Source organism: Alosa alosa, chromosome 8 (genome assembly GCF_017589495.1).
Source record: "Alosa alosa isolate M-15738 ecotype Scorff River chromosome 8, AALO_Geno_1.1, whole genome shotgun sequence".
NCBI lineage: Eukaryota > Metazoa > Chordata > Actinopteri > Clupeiformes > Clupeidae > Alosa > Alosa alosa.
Window position 1 is genome coordinate 23,098,153 of NC_063196.1, and position 16,952 is coordinate 23,115,104.

General features: G+C 41.9%; 1 protein-coding gene across 1 annotated transcript in view; it reads left to right on the forward strand.

The window, feature by feature from the left end:
- The first annotated feature begins 5,408 nt into the window (after nt 1–5,408).
- sesn1 (sestrin 1) overlaps nt 5,409–16,952 on the forward strand; it is an 82,237-nt gene continuing 70,693 nt past the window's right edge. The window contains exons 1-2 of the mRNA XM_048249934.1: nt 5,409–5,471; nt 6,440–6,742. Coding sequence (XP_048105891.1) covers nt 6,479–6,742 — 264 coding nt within the window. The 5' untranslated portion in view covers nt 5,409–5,471; nt 6,440–6,478. The remainder of the gene's footprint in view (nt 5,472–6,439; nt 6,743–16,952) is intronic.

Below are 16,952 nucleotides of genomic sequence, written 5' to 3' on the forward strand. Positions count from 1 at the left end.
CGCTAGAGTTCCGCTTTCATGGAACTCTGGGAAATAGACATTCTCTGGAAATACACGTATGTCGGTTTCAACCAATCAAGATAAAAGTCTAATCACACGTTTCCCCTTAATATGGCTTTACCCAAGGAAATTTCACCTGAATGTTTCTCAGAAGGACATTGGCTGGGATATTTTATTTAGACAATAAAATAACCAGGTTGCCTTCTGTAAATTAACATTCATCCTGTAAAAATGAATGGTATCTATACAGGTGCTGCTGGTCATATAATTAGAATACAATTAGAATTGAAAAAGTTGATTTATTTCAGTAATTCCGTTCAAAAAGTGAAACTTGTATAATGTACATTCATTCCACACAGACTGATATTTTCTGTTTATTTCTTTTAATTTTGATGATTATAAATGACAACTAATAACTAGAAAATGCAATTCCAGGGAATTACCATTGCATGTAAATGCAAAAAAGCTGCTGTGTATAACATTATATTACTTACAGTATGATTATTCAGATTACACAGTCTTACAGTATTCTTGAAAACCACTTACTTGGTTAGATGTTAGCTCAGAGTATATGACAGTCAGTAAAAACAAATGGTCAATTCAATATTGATCAACATTCTTTGTTTTAATACAGCAGAATGATACTCAGTATACACTAATGAACACTTTACCAATGTAAGCTTGAAGCACGTAAAAATCACAGTTGTGTGTGTGTATATATATATATATATATATATATATATATATATATATATATATATATATATATATATATATATATATATATATATATACATATCTATAATCTTGATAGTGCCAATCATATTATCCTAAGACAGATCTATTTATCAGTGGTAACTCTGAACTGGCAGCAACAGCTAGAGGCCTCAGTTAATGGTATTAGGTCAAATTTGATGGTGATATATACACTGAAGAATAAAAGAGTCAGCCCTTCAGATGATCAGTTTTAGACAGAACTTAGGTTAGAATCTTATTTTTCACACAGCACAGCTCAGGTCTAAAAAGAGAGGTCTAACAGCACAGCTATGTTCCACAGATGTTACAGCACAGGTTTGATTCAAAGGTATGAATAGTTGACAAATATGATTTCACAGGTATACATGTTCCACATAGTTAGTGAGTATAGTCTTCACACAACAATATAGTTCTCAGAATGTCTCAGTGTAGATCTCAGATAAGTCTCAGTATGGTTAAATGGTATGTGCACAGATATGTTGAGATATGGTCACATGTTTGTAAGAATGTATGTTAGTAGGTATGTTGCTAGCAACATTGTCAGAGATGTATGGTTGACAGGTGTGCACACAGACAGGCACACACGTAATGTCATACACGGTCATCACCACTGGTCTGGTCTGGAACCTAAAAGGCAAAAGCAAACAAGTTTAACAGTTATACCAAAACAAGGAATGTCTGCAATTGTACAATTGTTCAATATAACTAAGGTATTTAAGTGAAGTTGTTACATTACATTAGGCTGACACATTATAACCTAACGACTAACATGGTAAACAGTTTAAGCTTTTTAAACAATTCTCTCAACAATTCTAGGACAATTAAAAAAAGGTCCAGTGTAAAGTTTACACAGTCAGTGATGGTTTGAGGTGCCATGTCTGCCGGTGTTGGTCCACTGTGTTTTCTGAGGTCCAAGGTCAACGCAGCCGTCTACCAGGAAGTTTTAGAGCACTTCATGCTTCCTGCTGCTGACCAACTTTATAGAAATGCAGATTTCATTTTCCAACAGGACTTGGCACCTGCACACAGTGCCATAGCTACCAGTACCTGGTTTAAGGACTATGGTATCCCTGTTCTTAATTGGCCAGAAAACTCGCCTGACCTTAACCCCATAGAAAATCTATGGGGTATTGTGAAGAGAAAGATACGATACACCAGACCAACAATGCAGAAGAGCTGAAGACCAACATTACAGGGTTTTTACTGTTTACACACATTTTCAAAACTCTGTGTCTATTTTTCAAAACTCTGCACACAAAACCCACAATTGCTCACACAAAATGCAAAATCTCCCAAATCTCCAGCAAAATGACACAACATTCAAAATGTCATAAACACATAAAGCAAACATTCACCTCACATTAAACACTTTGGTAACACTTTACTTGACAGTATCTACTATGACTTAAGAGTTACATGACACTGTCATGAACACTGTCATGACACATGAACCTTAACCCTAATCCTAATCTCCAACCTAACCCTATTCTAACCCTAACCCAAAACCTAAGCCTAATATAACCCTAACTTGTTATGACAAAAACGGAATGTCACTTAATAACAGAAGCATTATGTCATAAACGTTTATGACTTGTTTATGACACGTTCATGACAGTGTCATGTCACTCTTATGTCAATACTCAACACTCTTATGTCAATCAAGTAACGTGTAACCAACACTTTTGTCATAATATGACATTTTGGATACAACACTGTTGCTCAAAACCTAAAGCTCTTCTGTCTTTCATGGCTTCTACAGTATATCTCCATACAAGAGTGAAAGTCATCTACAGAGAGAAGTTGAAATACACAGTATGCAAGCAATATTGAAAATATTTTTCCCAAATAATTTGCTGTTGTGAATATGATATTTCACAGCCAACAACAAAAAGAAAGCAACATACAATGCCCACCAGATGTACATGGAGTTTTGAAAAAGCTGATTTGGCCAAAGACAAAATCAGGGGTTGGGCGTGTGTATATTCCTAGATATTCATAGTTTTGCGTAAAGTCGACTTCTTGTAAAACATTACGCTAAAGTCCAATTCATTTTCATTTCAAAGTATCTGCATTGGTTCTGAACATTTGAACCATAAATCCTCTAGGAACAGATTGAAAGGGTCTATACATATATATATTCATAGGCCTATACTAAGGCATTGATCGGATGGTGTAAAGTAATGAGTGTTTGTACATTTAGGACTGAGTGTGAATATGTGGCAAATAAGTGTGGCATTTTGATAGGTTGTGTTTGAAAAATGAAATCAAATCAAAGTTCCTCTTAGATTTTTGTGTTAGGTAAAAAATTGTGTGTGGTGTTTTGCAACATGTGTTTTAGTAAATTGAAAACTGAGTCAAACACTGAGAATTAGTGTACGGTTTTGCAGACTTGGTGTGGGGTTATGGTGTTTGAAAGACATTTAGAAAATAGTGTGACTATTACATTTTGTGTAAAATAGCATCTGATCCAGCGGACCAAGACAGGAAATGCAACATAGAACCATTTTTTTTTTAACATTATCATTTTGCTCAGGTGATGGGGTCAGGTGGGGCTCTCTCTCTCACACACACACATGGACCTGTCCCTCCCCTTTATACTTGCACATGAATCAGAACAATCCAAGGTTGTTGCAACACAGAATATGGCCGAATGACCGTTCAGCTTGGTGTTCACTAAAGGTTTGCATCACCAATACCGCAGCGCAAATTAAGTTTAATACTAAATGCGAATTAATTCTTAATTTGTTCCCGATCCCAAATGCCTCCTCTGTCACTGTACTCTGCAGCCTGTATTAGTAAAGTGTATTGTACTCTGAACTCTGTTAGTTGTTAGTTTCTGTTTTCAATAATTTACCAACAAAATCCATATTTGTTGCCAATTTTTAAAAATGGTCGCCATGGCCCCCAGAGGCCAAATCCAATGTGCCTACGATCTTGAATCTGATCAGACCTCCTTTGTGAGTTTCTCTACCAAGTGTAATGAAGTTGAACTGAGCTAGTGTTGAACTGAGCTAGCTCGTGTAAATCCTCACACCACTAACCTTAAGAACACTTCTAACTGCTGAGTTGGAAGCCTGGGCTTTTAGCTCAGTGCTGGTTTGAGTGTTCGACTCCCATGCCGGTGTGTTGAGGTGGCGGGTTCGAGGGCTGTGAGTGATTACGACCTCTGTTACACAAATGTGATGCTTTTGTCATAATATGATTAATTATTGAAAACTTTAGCTTAACACCTCCACTATCACCTCAAAACTAGCATTGACTACCAGTGATTTCCCATGCAATAGACTTCTCCTGTTTGAATTTAATGTGCTTTCACATTGACCAAACTGTACATGGGCCTGGTCTTCAGCCTATTTTAATGATAGCGGTTTGGACAGGGTAAACGAGTCCTGTTACACATGGATTCTTTTCTATAATGACTTACACACTAAAATGAAATGCAAAGCACAAATATTTAAACTGACACACAGAGCAAAACCTCTTCTCAAGTCTCCAAAACTCTAAACATTTCTGCTTTACACAAATTTTGCAATTCAAAATGACACTTTTCAAATGCATGTTAGACACAAATCTGGTAATATGAATAAAGTGTGTGCCATTTGGTGCAAATGTTTGATTTTGATAATGCTATATGTAGTTTTGATTGCAGTGCTTCATATTGCAGGCTATATGAGGTATTTTGCAGTTTGGGTGTGTGGTTTTGTGAATTGTGTGGTTTTGAAAAAAGTATTTTGATAAAACCACAATAATTTGCAAAATTGTGTTTTAGCAATTGGAAAAAAACTGTAAATATTTTTATACTGTTCTATACTTATAAATATGCTGATATAATACTGACCTCTGCTGGTAAGAATTGCTCATTGCAGCAGGTCATCCACTGACTACAGTGGGTCAGACTGTACAAGTCTTTTGGAACTTGGTGGGGAGTGCTGGGAGGCCAGGCCACAGATATCTAGAATATTGGCTATTATTCACATATAATTAATTATGTAAGGCTACTTATTAGCCGTGAAACTGGAAGATAAGCAAACATTAGCTCTTTCAATGACTATGCTGTTATCAACTCATTGAAGCAATGCAACCATGGAACCTGGCTGCTTTTACTATAACGTCTTGTGTAGTGCTGTTGCTGTCTCATTATGGTTTCCTATTGTTGTGTGTGTTGTTTCGTTTTTGTTATTCAACTATTATCACTAACTTCGCTTTCATAAACAACTAGGCTAGTCATGTCAATCAATGGTTATCAAAACATCTAGCTAAAACAGTTGAAAATCAACCAGCTGGATAACACTGGCCCATTTGTTGATTAATATGTGTTGTTGGTTAATGTTTGTGGCTAAATGAGACAAAAAATGTTAAAGCCAACTTAATATATCTTAAATTGAGAGTTGTGCAAGATTAAGGAGAAGGGGGGAAGTAGCCAACAACCCCTCGGGCTCATGACATGACAGTGTAGTTCAATTTGTGATCCGTAAAACCTTGGCTAGCAGGCTGAACATCAAATGTTTTCTGCCTCTGAACGAAAAGGAACATCCTCATTCAATGGTGATTGGTCCACTCTCATTTATTGCCCACCTACTTTGTCGGTTGCTCTTTTTCATTGGCTCAACTACTGTGTCCGTCAACTGTTGAATCATACCGTGGTACCGTGTGTTGGAGAAGAGCTCTAGCCAGCCAGCGGCGCAGTCGAGACACCCTGAACGACATGAAATAATGTAAGTCTGTATTAAATGTCTGTCTTAAATTGCCTTATTAGTTGGTCTGATGATTTCGGCAAACGATTTCTGGTCACCTAGAAGCTTAATCGATTGACAAAGTCCTTGAAGAAATGTTGATACTTAATTTAGCCGATTGAATGGATTGCTAGCCTCGTCCTAGAACAGTGACCTGCCTGCTGTTGGTTATCCATGCAAATGTTGTTTACAGTGTACAAGACAAAAACCTAAACCGAGACTAAGATCAAGTCGTACTTACCAGCATGAATAAACATTTTATCTCTACTTGACACTGACAGATCACGAAACAAGCTGTCGGCCAAGACTCAATTCCTATGTAATAGCAATAGATTAGGCTATCCCATAGAACCGTCCATGGGTATCCCATCCGCGAATGGAAAACGTGACAAAGACTGACAGTTTGAGATACAAAGCAGAGAGTAGAACAAGCGTTGGTCTAGCTGTTTATGCTATGCATTAGATCTCGTAGAAGACCCAACTGCCTGCAAGTCTGTCTCCCTAGGCTGAATGGAAAACGTCTTCTGCGAAGATGTTGTTTACGCGTAGGCTACTGTTAGGTAACGTTGTCACTGTCTCAAGATTGTTTGTCCTCTTTTGGGACGTAGATCAGCAAAAACATGCCGGAAGTACATATAATTTAATTATTTAATTGTTTTATATCGATGGAAGTTATTAACCTAGACCCGTTCATATCCCCTTTTAATTATTAGGATGATGACACATTCCACTTCGTAGCCTGCCGCTCTACATGCCTAAGCTGAGCCCATCTTGCAGCGGAGCGCAACCTAGATAGATGACTTCCCTAAGCAATGTGACAGCTTTCATATAAACATACGGCGCAGTATACTGATCAATATTAAGGGCCTGTGTGGTATGCCAGGAGCAGTGAGCAAATAATGTGACCTTAAATCTAGTCATAACGGCATATTGCATTGTCCATTATTCAGCTGGACCGTGGAACAGGCGAACGAATTTCAATTACAGCGATGGAGGACGTGTCAGATCTCGTGGCAAGGTGGGACGCGTTGGGCAGTCATGACCCGAGTTCCCGAGAGGCGGCTATGGAAGTCATTAGCCAGGAGGTGTTGAGGCGCGCTGAGGGGATCGGACCCCTATCTCCTGGCGCCGCGACGTGCACTAGCCAAGCAGCCGACCTGAACGACATGCTGGCCCGCATCCTCATGCTCGCCAAGCGCTGTCCCTTCGGCGATGTCCGGGAGAAGTGTGCCTGGATACTCCAGAATGTCCAGGTAAGATGGTTCAGTCATCAATTTAAATCATTTTGTTTTTATTTGTCTGATAAGCAAGGGGGTAGCCTACACAGTCACTACGTTTGACGGTGGCGCACATTTTCTCTCGTCTTGGCAATCAGCTCTGGGTCATGAGCTCAAGTAAGTACAAGTAGATGTAACCATAGACTGTATATATAGAATATATATATAGTTCTATACATATACAGTCTATGGATGTAACCGATTGTCTGTCCTTGCTTGCTTGTGTTGGAATTGTACAAATATTGATTTGCATAAAAAAGCTTCCATTGGCATTGCATCACACCACTCTGAAAGCTAAGACACTGCCTGAGGTAGTTAATTCTTTGTAGTCACAAACTGTCTAGCACTGGGGTTCTTCTGCTTACTTCACTATGAGTTGGCGAGTTGTGTGCACCAGTTGTTGGTGAGGCCTTTCAGTTATGAGTTTGTCAGAAGTGCTTAATGAGGACTCTGTTGCAGTGGCCTATCTCTACTCAGTGGCCATCACAATGCACAATTAAGGCCACTGTCTAGCCCTCAGATTACTGTACTTTTCCTGCAGACACATACACTTCGTAGACACTGTTATCCAAAGAACTGTACATTTCCATATAAACATAAGCTTACTGCTTTTGGTTTGTTTTCCACACTTTAAAACACTAGTCCTCTAGCCTGGAAAATCCAGACCCTGGTAATCTAGAAAAATTAAGGGTCTGGCCACGAACAATGTAATGGCCCAACTCGAGGGGCGGCAATAAGCATGCATTTAAAAATCTCACTGCACGCAATTGGATAACACTAGACCATGTTTACTCTGAATGATTTTGGACTTCGACGCAATCGGATAACACTACGACCAATGTGTACTGTCCTCCAACGTTGCAGCGCTGTCTTCATCAGTTTAGCTGGTTCCCCGGAATGCAGGGGGAAAAAGTAACGTGCATCATTGCTAATTGCCAGAGTGTCTCGCAGAGACAATTCCATTGTGCTCTCGCGAGAACTCTGGATTTCCAGGAAATCTCGCTGTAATTGGGTAACTGTGTCATAAACAGGGGCGCTGCTAGATAATTTGGGCCCTATGACAGACAATAATTCTCTAGTATTATTGGGTGGCGGGAGGGGCTCTCTGTAGGCCCCCTGTCAGTGCTGGGCCCTTAGAATCGTCCTAACCCCCCCAGTGGCGCCCCTGGTCGTAAAACCTGTAAAAACGTAAAAGCATCCATATGAATGCACCAGGGCCTCTAGTGCCCAAAGGCTGCCCAGGTGACCAAAGGCTGCCCAGGTGCCCAGGGCCTCTAAGTGCCTAAAGGCTGCCCAGGTGCCCAGGGCCTCTAAGTGCCCAAAGGCTGCCCAGGTGCCCAGGGCCTCTAAGTGCCCAAAGGCTGCCCAGGTGCCCAGGGACTCTAATTGCCCAAAGGCTGCCCAGGTGATTAGTTTTGGAGAAGAGCCCGGCAGAGACACGTAGAGGGGCAGGAGATGGAGCGACATGCTTTAGGTCTAGAGGCTGGAGGCCATCATCTGTGCCACTCTGACTGACTCTGACTCAGGCTGGAGCTGGTGTGTGTGTGTGTGTGTGTGTGTGTGTGTGTGTGTGTGTGTGAGCGTGAGAGCCCACCGTATGTGCCTTTTGGAATGATTTCTTGTTATTAAGCCCTAATTGTTGAATTCTTGCCAAAGGACTTGCCCAAAAAAGGTTGTGTGTGTGTCCGTGTGCGTGCATGCGTGCATGCGTGTGTGTGCGTGTTTAGTAGTCTCAGACAGACCACTAACCTAATTTGTGCAGTTGCATACAATCAGTCAGTGGACATTTGGGCTGAGAGACAGAGTGGAATTAGGTCTGTGTCAGCCAGGGAGCCGTAGCGAGATTACAGCTCTAAGTACGAGAAACAAAAGCCTCATCTGGGCCTTGAGTCCACCCACCTTGGCCACGGGTCAAACAACAGGACGCAGAAACAGCAGGCACATGCAGGCCCGGCTTAATCTAAGAGAGCTGTTTGCTAGAGTGTGAACAGCCTGTGTGAACCAGTTTGCAACAGAACAGCCACTGTGTGTGTGTGTGTGTTACGATGTGCCGCCTCAGCAGCACATCGCACTATGATTATTTGATTATTATTTAATTAATGATATATGTTATGTCAATTTCATGAATGATTTGTGCGTGTTCTATATGTTGGGCGCGTTCATTTGCACGCGAGGGATGTTGCTTAATATTTGATCATGTGTTTTTGGGGTTGTGCTATGGTAACTTTTGATGTCATGATGTATGCTTTAGATGTCCGCCAGGTAGGGGTGGTGTGCCCGTTTTGGATGTTTAGACTTCGCCAGTGTCGGCGGAAGTAATTCGTTAATTGGCCATTTAAACGCCGGCTTTTCTCTATGCAGGGGTTCAAAGTTTCGTGACGCACGGTAAGAGGCTGGTGTGAGTCCTGCGGTCAGGTCTGATTGTATAGTGGCATGTAGCCTAGCCATAAGACCTTAGATATTCGTGTTTGTCAAATGTTTTGTTTGTCTTTTTCGTTTTACTTTACGTCGGGTGCGACTAAGTGTCGGATAGGAAGTGGTGTTTTTTGAATAAAACACCGTGGACCCTCTTAAACCTGCTGTCTCAGCCTGATTTCTCCTTCACCACTCGGGTACTCTACCACAGTGTGTGTGTGTGTGTGTGTGTGTGTGTGTGTGTGTGTGTGTCTGTGTGTGTGTGTGTTTAATCACCCTGACGAAGCCGTGAGCCTCTCAGATGGGTGAAGGGACGATGACATGTGCTGCATTGTGTCTGTCTGTGTGTGTGTGTGTGTGTGTGTGTGTGTTTAGTATAACCCTGGACACAGCCCATTCAGATGCTGGTCCTTGACCCCTGAACTGTTTTTGTGCGTCAAGCCTGACCCCTGACCTGTTTTTGGCATCAAGCTCCTGACTCGGACGCTTGCTGCCGGTCAACAATGCTGCTGTATGGACAGACAACCCAGGATCCTACTATTGTGTTTGTGTGTGTGACATGTTGAGTTAAGTCTGAGAAAAAATGCTCTTAATGCTGGATGTATGTAAAAAGTGTGAATTCCAACTTTAGTGTTTCTACCTCAGTCGGCAACAAAACTGTTTGTATTGGCTCCTTACAAACTCATCGAGAAAGAAGTGATTTTTCTCGGGAAAAAATTATTAGATGGACAAAAAAAGAACATTTGAGGGAGGAAAATGCGATTCTTGGAATTCAACTGTTGTTTGTCAGAAAGGTTTCCACTTCTTGCTGTGACCCCTGAGAAAATGTGAAATTGTGACCCAAGTTGGGAGGCATCTGAACGTCTACATGTGCATGTGAAAAACAGAGACTAATACACTTGAAGCAATGACATTCTGTCTGCTTGCATCAATAAGATCAAAGCGTCAAAGACCACTAAACACTTGTTAGGACAATTGAACCAATTGTCCAATCATTAGTTAAGAATTTATTTAAAGCCAATTATGAAATAAAAATATATTTCCCAGTCTTAGTCAAAGTTTAAAGCTTGTTCATAAGTATGAATGTTATCATCAACTGTTGACCGTTTGGACATAACTATGTGGTCTGCACTGTTGACTGTATGCACAGACCAGCGTCACACACGTCTCCCACACACACTGTGCAGAAAAAATGGGAAGAATTTATTCTTAATAATACAATAGTAATAATAGTGAAAGAACACAGCGTGCGTGCGTGTGTATCTTTTTGTGTATGTGTGGCTAGCTCGACTCAGCTCTAAATGACAATACCACAGTGAATTTGCCTGTGTTACGCTCTTGAGAAACACTCACACACACACACACACTCTCACGCACCCCACACACACACACACACTAGTTGCACCTGTTGATTTGTATTTCTAATATGCATGTTCATATTGATCTGTAATGACTGGGCCTTGTGCCATGGAACATTGGCATGCCAATAAAGTACTTTGAATTTGAGAAAGGGAGCGAGAGAAAGGGACTGAGAGAAAAACAGAGAGAGAGAGAGAGAGAGAGAGATAAGCAGACTGAGAGAGAGTGAGTGAGTGAGAGAGAGAGAGAGTGAGAGAGTCCATCTCTGTGGAGTGAACTCAGTAACCTGTGCTGAGCTGCTGCTGTCCTCCTGTGGCCTGTGTTGCTGTGAGATAAGAAGTGGCGTTAGCCGTTAGGTAACCAAACGAGGCGTTTTAATAACGCAGCCTCCTCTCTCCTCTCAATAACATGGCCTCCTCTCTCCTCTCCGCGGGCTGTGGGCTGTGCTGGGCTGCAGTCTGCTCCTCTCACTCACTCCAGGGCCACTGGCCTAATCTCAAAAGCTCAGCCGGTCAAGGGTTGGCTGACCCCTGCCTGACCCTCATTATTAAAACTGCTTTTCACGCGTAAAGCATCGTCTGTAATTCTGCTGAAGTTTTTGATTTCGCTAAAAGATATATATAAGGGCAGACCAAGTCACTTAACTCTTGTCAGTTGTTGACTCTAAACAAGGGTTGAAGGTTCTAGAAACCAGGCCTGCTTTACTAAACCGTTCTGTTCGCGATGCGTACAATCCAAGAATGGTCTATTTTTTCCGAACGTACGCGCCGCTATCACGTCTGGTGTAGCTACTTCCATTGATTATAGTGGAAGCTAATAAGCCTATTTCACAGTGTCCAGGTGTCCGGCCTCGTTGATGTTAATGATGCCTTAATTGGCAGGGTAAAACGTCTTCCTGCTTTTGTCTTTCCTGTGGGCTTTTCTTTTGCTGTCTATGAGACAGTGCTGTTCCACAGGAAGTTGATTTACACAGCGGCCCCATCTTTTGAAATTGTTGCAGCAGACGCTACGCGAACGAAGCGCTTCAGTTATGTGCCTGGTGTAGCTTGCCTGTAAGTCCTAGAGCACTAATCTGGCCCAGTACAGCAAGTTGCTTTAGTCTAAAGACTCCAAACGTACACAAACTCCACGGCTAAAGTTAGCTGTGTAAGTTCATGTACTGTATGCGGTGAGCTGTAAATGACTGTTTTGTTGTTCAATTTTTAATGCAGCATTGTGCCCCGTGCTTTGTTGGCTCCTAGAGTGAGCATGTGTTTGCTGGTCAGTATTGGCTCCCAGAGAATGTCCATCTACAGTGGTCATCTCGTGTGATTTCTCTCACATGTGTTAGTAGCCGAGTGTCCTTCATGACAGGCCGAGACATGTCCCTGTGTGTGTGTGAGTTTGTGTGTGTGTGTGTGTGTGTGTGTGTGTGTGTGTGTGTGTGTGTGTGTGTGTGTGTTTGTGTGTGTGTGTGTGTTTGTCTGTGTTTGTTTGTGTGTGTTTGTGTGTGTGTGTGTGCATGTGTGCACATGTTTGTGTGCATGTTTGTGTGTGTTTGTTTTTGCTGGACGTTCATTTTGTTGTATATGTACATGCACAGCGCCTTTGCAATGGGGTATATGTGTTTGTCTGTCTTTGTGTTTCATGTGTGTATTTCTGCATTTCTGTGTGCTTTTATGTGGACTTATGTGGACACTGTTTGTGTGTGTGTGTGTGTGTGTGTGTGTGTGTGTGTCTGTGCGAGTTGTTTCTCTAAACTCCCACATTTCATTTTCTGGAGACTGTCCACTGGAGACTCTTTTGTTGAGAGAGTTGAGGAGCTGTAAAGGGGGAGGAGTGGTGTGTGTGTGTGTGTGTGTGTGTGTGTGTGTGTGTGTGTGTGTGTGTGTGTGTGTGTGTGTGTGTGTGTGTGTGTGTGTGTGTGTGTGTGTGTGTGTGTGTGTGTGTGTGTGTGTGTGTTACTCATGGACGTTTCCTAGAATCTTCCCCCATCTCTCGGGCCTCATAGTGTCCATGTAAGCGTTGCTGAATACTGAGAAGCTCTAATGCATTTCAGATTGCTTGCCAGCAGCTAGGACTGGAGCCCTTTCCTTCTAAAGTGTGTGGGTCAGTCCTGTGTGTGTGTCTGTGTATTTGTGTGTTTTCTTTCTGAGTTTTGTTTGTTTGTTTGAGTTTGTTCAGTTTTTCAATTAGTATGTGTAGGTGTGCACATTATGTATGTAGGTGTGTACATTATGCAGGGTTATTCTTTATGCAAGTGTGTGTGTGTGTGTGTGTGTGTGTGTGTGTGTGTGTGTGTTGTTGTGTGTGTGGGTTTAACTCGTGGACATTTCCTAGAATCTTTCCCCATCCCTCAGGCCTCATAGTGTCTGTGTAAGAGTTGCTCTAATACAGTGTTTCTCAAACTTTTTCAGGTTAAAAAAAACCTCACAGACCACCTAGCTAAAAAAGAAGATCTACTTCAACAGTATATTACACAATAGGCCTACTCACTGAACCGCCTTGCTTATTGTCTTTGCACCTTGCTTATTGTGTCAAAGGATTCATATGATTTAAACTGGCGCAGCTTACATAGTTAGCATTGTTGCAAAACTGTTTGGATTTACATACAAGTTGGTTCAATATTGCAAACAATTCATTATATTTTACCACGTTTGCTCGCGGACCACTAGGGATAGCTTGCGGACCACCAGTGATCTCTGGATCACACTTTGAGAAACACTGCTCTAATGCATTTTAGATTGCTTGCCAATAGCTAGTAGTGTGTGTGTGTCTGCTCTAGTATGTATGGCATCACTATATCATGTGTGTTCAAATTCAGCAAACAGAGGCAAACGTTAACATTTCCTGTTAACTTTAACATTTTAGCTTTTTTTGTGTACAAACAGATTCCAAATTGTTTGTTTTTAAATGCCAAGCCCCAGTTTATCATCAGTGTTTGTTTGCTGAGTAACTACTGTTCTTCCTCACACTGTTTGTGTGTTTGCAGTTGTTTGCCTTTGTTTGCTTAGTAACTACTGATCTTTCTCACACTGTTTGTTTGCTGAGTAACTACTGTTCTTCCTCACACTGTTTGTGTGTTTGCAGTTGTTTGCTTTTTGGAACGCAGCAGTAGATCAGCTCACTGTTGGATCAGAATTCTAGTGAATCTCATCATGGACCATTGAGGCTGGACTCTCCATTTTTCATTTGCTTAGGTATAAGGATGACACACATTGATTAACATTTCTGTAAATGTGCCAGTGTTAGCCCGCCGGCAAGATGTTGTCAAAACCATCAATTGACTTGGCCTGTTGTTCTTAGATGACAAGTTAGTAAAAAAATATAATTGACAAATAAAAAGCACATCAAAGTGGGACACTGACATGCGTCAAACCAGTTCTGTTCTGTTTGGCCCTCACAGGCATCTGTCTGCCTCTCAGAAACAGTATTTCTGTGTAAGCTGTGGCTGTTCCAGGAAGACATGCTCCCTCAGGGTGTGTGTTGTCATGTTGAAGAGGCATAAAGATGTCCTGTCCTGGTCTTTTGTTTGGTGTGCTGTACTGATCTCTGCTTACTGAGAGAGAGCGAGAGAGAGAGAGAGTTGATGGAGAGAGGTTTAGAGAAGAGAGAGAGAGAATCCAAGAGAGTTGATGGAGCAGAGAGATGGAGGATAAAGAGAGCTAGGGAGAGAGAGAGAGAGAGAGAGAGAGAGAGAGAGAGAGAGAGAGAGAGAGTTGGATGCCACAAAGCATTGGCCTCTCAAGGCTCAGGATTATGAGCCCATAGCCCAGGATTATACATAGAGAGAAAAAAATTAAAATGACCTTTGGCACAGTAACCGTGGGTACACAGACACACACACATACACACACACACACACACACACACTCTCACACTCATACAAATACACATGTAAGCCTATAGATTCACAGCATGGAGGAGACACACACACACACACACACACACACACACACACACACACACACACACACACACCAAGGCCAGTGGGATAGAAATGATACCCCATCTGGTCAGCGCATATTATACTGTACAGCAACTGAATGAAATTACACACAGGCACACACACACTAGGGGTGGGCGATATATATCGTCTGCGATAATATCGTGATTGTTGTTTTAACGATGTGCAAATTGACATTATCGAGTATTTAAATGACTTATGATGGGAAAACACTCAAAATCACGCATTGAAGACTCATACATTCCCAGGAGGTGTATGTGGGAGAAACCCCTGGCTGCAGCAGAGCATGTGTCACGTGATCACTAGTGGGTCTAGCGATGTCACACATACGCGCCTAATGTTTATTTTGTGCAGCGAGAGTAGCCTACTTGGGATTTTATGCGGCTACTTCTGTTCAAGTAGTATTGATAAGACAGTCACGTTTTTTCCTACACGGTATTATATGGAGAGAAAACATTAGCCTTTGAGTATTTTAATAGTCAGTTGTAAAGAAATAACTATTCTCATGTAACTCTTTTGTAAATTGACTGAAGTTAGCATCTCTATGGGATTTCTCATATACATTAGCCATAATGAGACTAGACATAAACCACAGCACCAAAACACAGAACAAGACATAAACCACAGCACCAAAGCACACAACAAGACTAGACATAAACCACAGCACCAAAACACAGAACAAGACTAGACATAAACCACAGCACCAAAGCACAGAACAAGACTAGACATAAACCACAGCACCAAAGCACACAACAAGACTAGACATAAACCACAGCACCAAAGCACAGAACAAGACTAGACATAAACCAAAGCACCAAAACACAGAAGGACTACAGACTGGACATAAAAACTAGGCGTAGTTGTTTTCAAGTCGTAGTTGTTTTCACACTTGATTGTTTTGCAGTGGAGGAACGTGTGGCAGATGAGTAATGGACGTTCTCGTTTGTCTACGCTCTCATGAAAAGAGCTGGACAGGCGGCGCGCTGGCAGACCGAGCGGCTCGGATCTCAGGGGCCTCTTGGCTCAGGACACATGGAGAGTAAAAAAAAAGAAGAAAAAAGCCAAAAGACAATATCTCCGCTTAAGCACATAGAGAACAAAGAACACAGTGTTAAGGCCTCTCTGGCCCGCGTCCAGAAAAAGAACCTCAAAGCCCCAGCTCCTGGGATGGTCGTGTTACAGGCACCTATCTTAGTTTCGAACTGGTCAAAACGTTGTGGTGTGTAGAGCAAACGCCACTTGCCACCGTAGAGAGTCCGCCATGGAAACGAAGAGCCCGTGAACAGCAATAGTGCACTAGGATTCATCTGCATGATGCAAGAGTTCACTCCTGTTGAGCAATTCGAATAGAGGCATAACTTGAACTTGTGATGATATTTACGATAACAGTACTGTTGACAAAGTTTGTCATTGTTTGGTAGATATCACACCATAAATAGCTATAATACGTCAGAAACTGTGCCTTGTATCCTTGGAATCCTTTCGCTATGTCAGAAACCCTTTGTGACCTTATGGTCTTTAAAGCAGCAAACTAAACTAACAAACTAGACACCTAAAATGCCACCGTATGCTTTTGTTTACTATTGTCGTTTGCTTTTGTTTATGTAACGCACATTGAATTACCCTCTGTGCATGTTAAAATGTGCTTTGTAAAAAAAACGTGCCTTGTCTTGCGTAAAAGGCATGCCACTAACAAACACCCCCAGCGCCTTGTTGGCACTGTAGATACTTGATAACTGGTCAACTGGTGTCTTCTGGCGATAGTCAGCAGTGTGCTGTGATATGTTTTCTTTCATTGTTTAAATGATATCAAACTAGCTGCCTGATATAAGCATACCTCAAAAAGTGTCAAATTCTTGAAGAGTGTTGCTTAAAAAAAGACATACCTTTCCTTCCAGGCTTCATGTTACAGTACATTGCTTTGTGCAGCTGTTTTTTTTGGAATCCTCCTCAAGACCAGGGCTGTTTCAGGCTGTGCTGATGTTTGGTTTCGAGGCCACATGCTGCGCCCAAGGGCCTCTCTCCTACGGCCAGGCCTGTGAGTGAAGCCCACTGGGTGTTTGGTTTGTGTTAAGTGTGAGTGTGTGTGTGTGTGTGTGTGTGTGTGTGTGTGTGTGTTTGGTTTGGACTCACAGCAGATAGATAGATAGATAGATAGATAGATACTTTATTGATCCCTAGGGGAAATTCAAGCAGCAGCCCTCAGGAACAACACTGCAGGGCAGTTACACAGCAGTGACCAGGTTAGCAAGTAACATGTTACTGGGATACACTTAGAGCTCGGAGCTCCAACATTCCAGTCAAGTGTTCCAAGTGTTCGGTTCAAGTGTTTCTGAAGTGTGCGTATGTGTGGTGTGCATGTTTGATCGAGCTGCACTCTTGATAAACCATTTGTGTCGGTTCTCATTTCTGTCCTTTGGTTTTGCTCAATGTATTTTTAGTACTTTATTCAACGTGTTGTTGTGC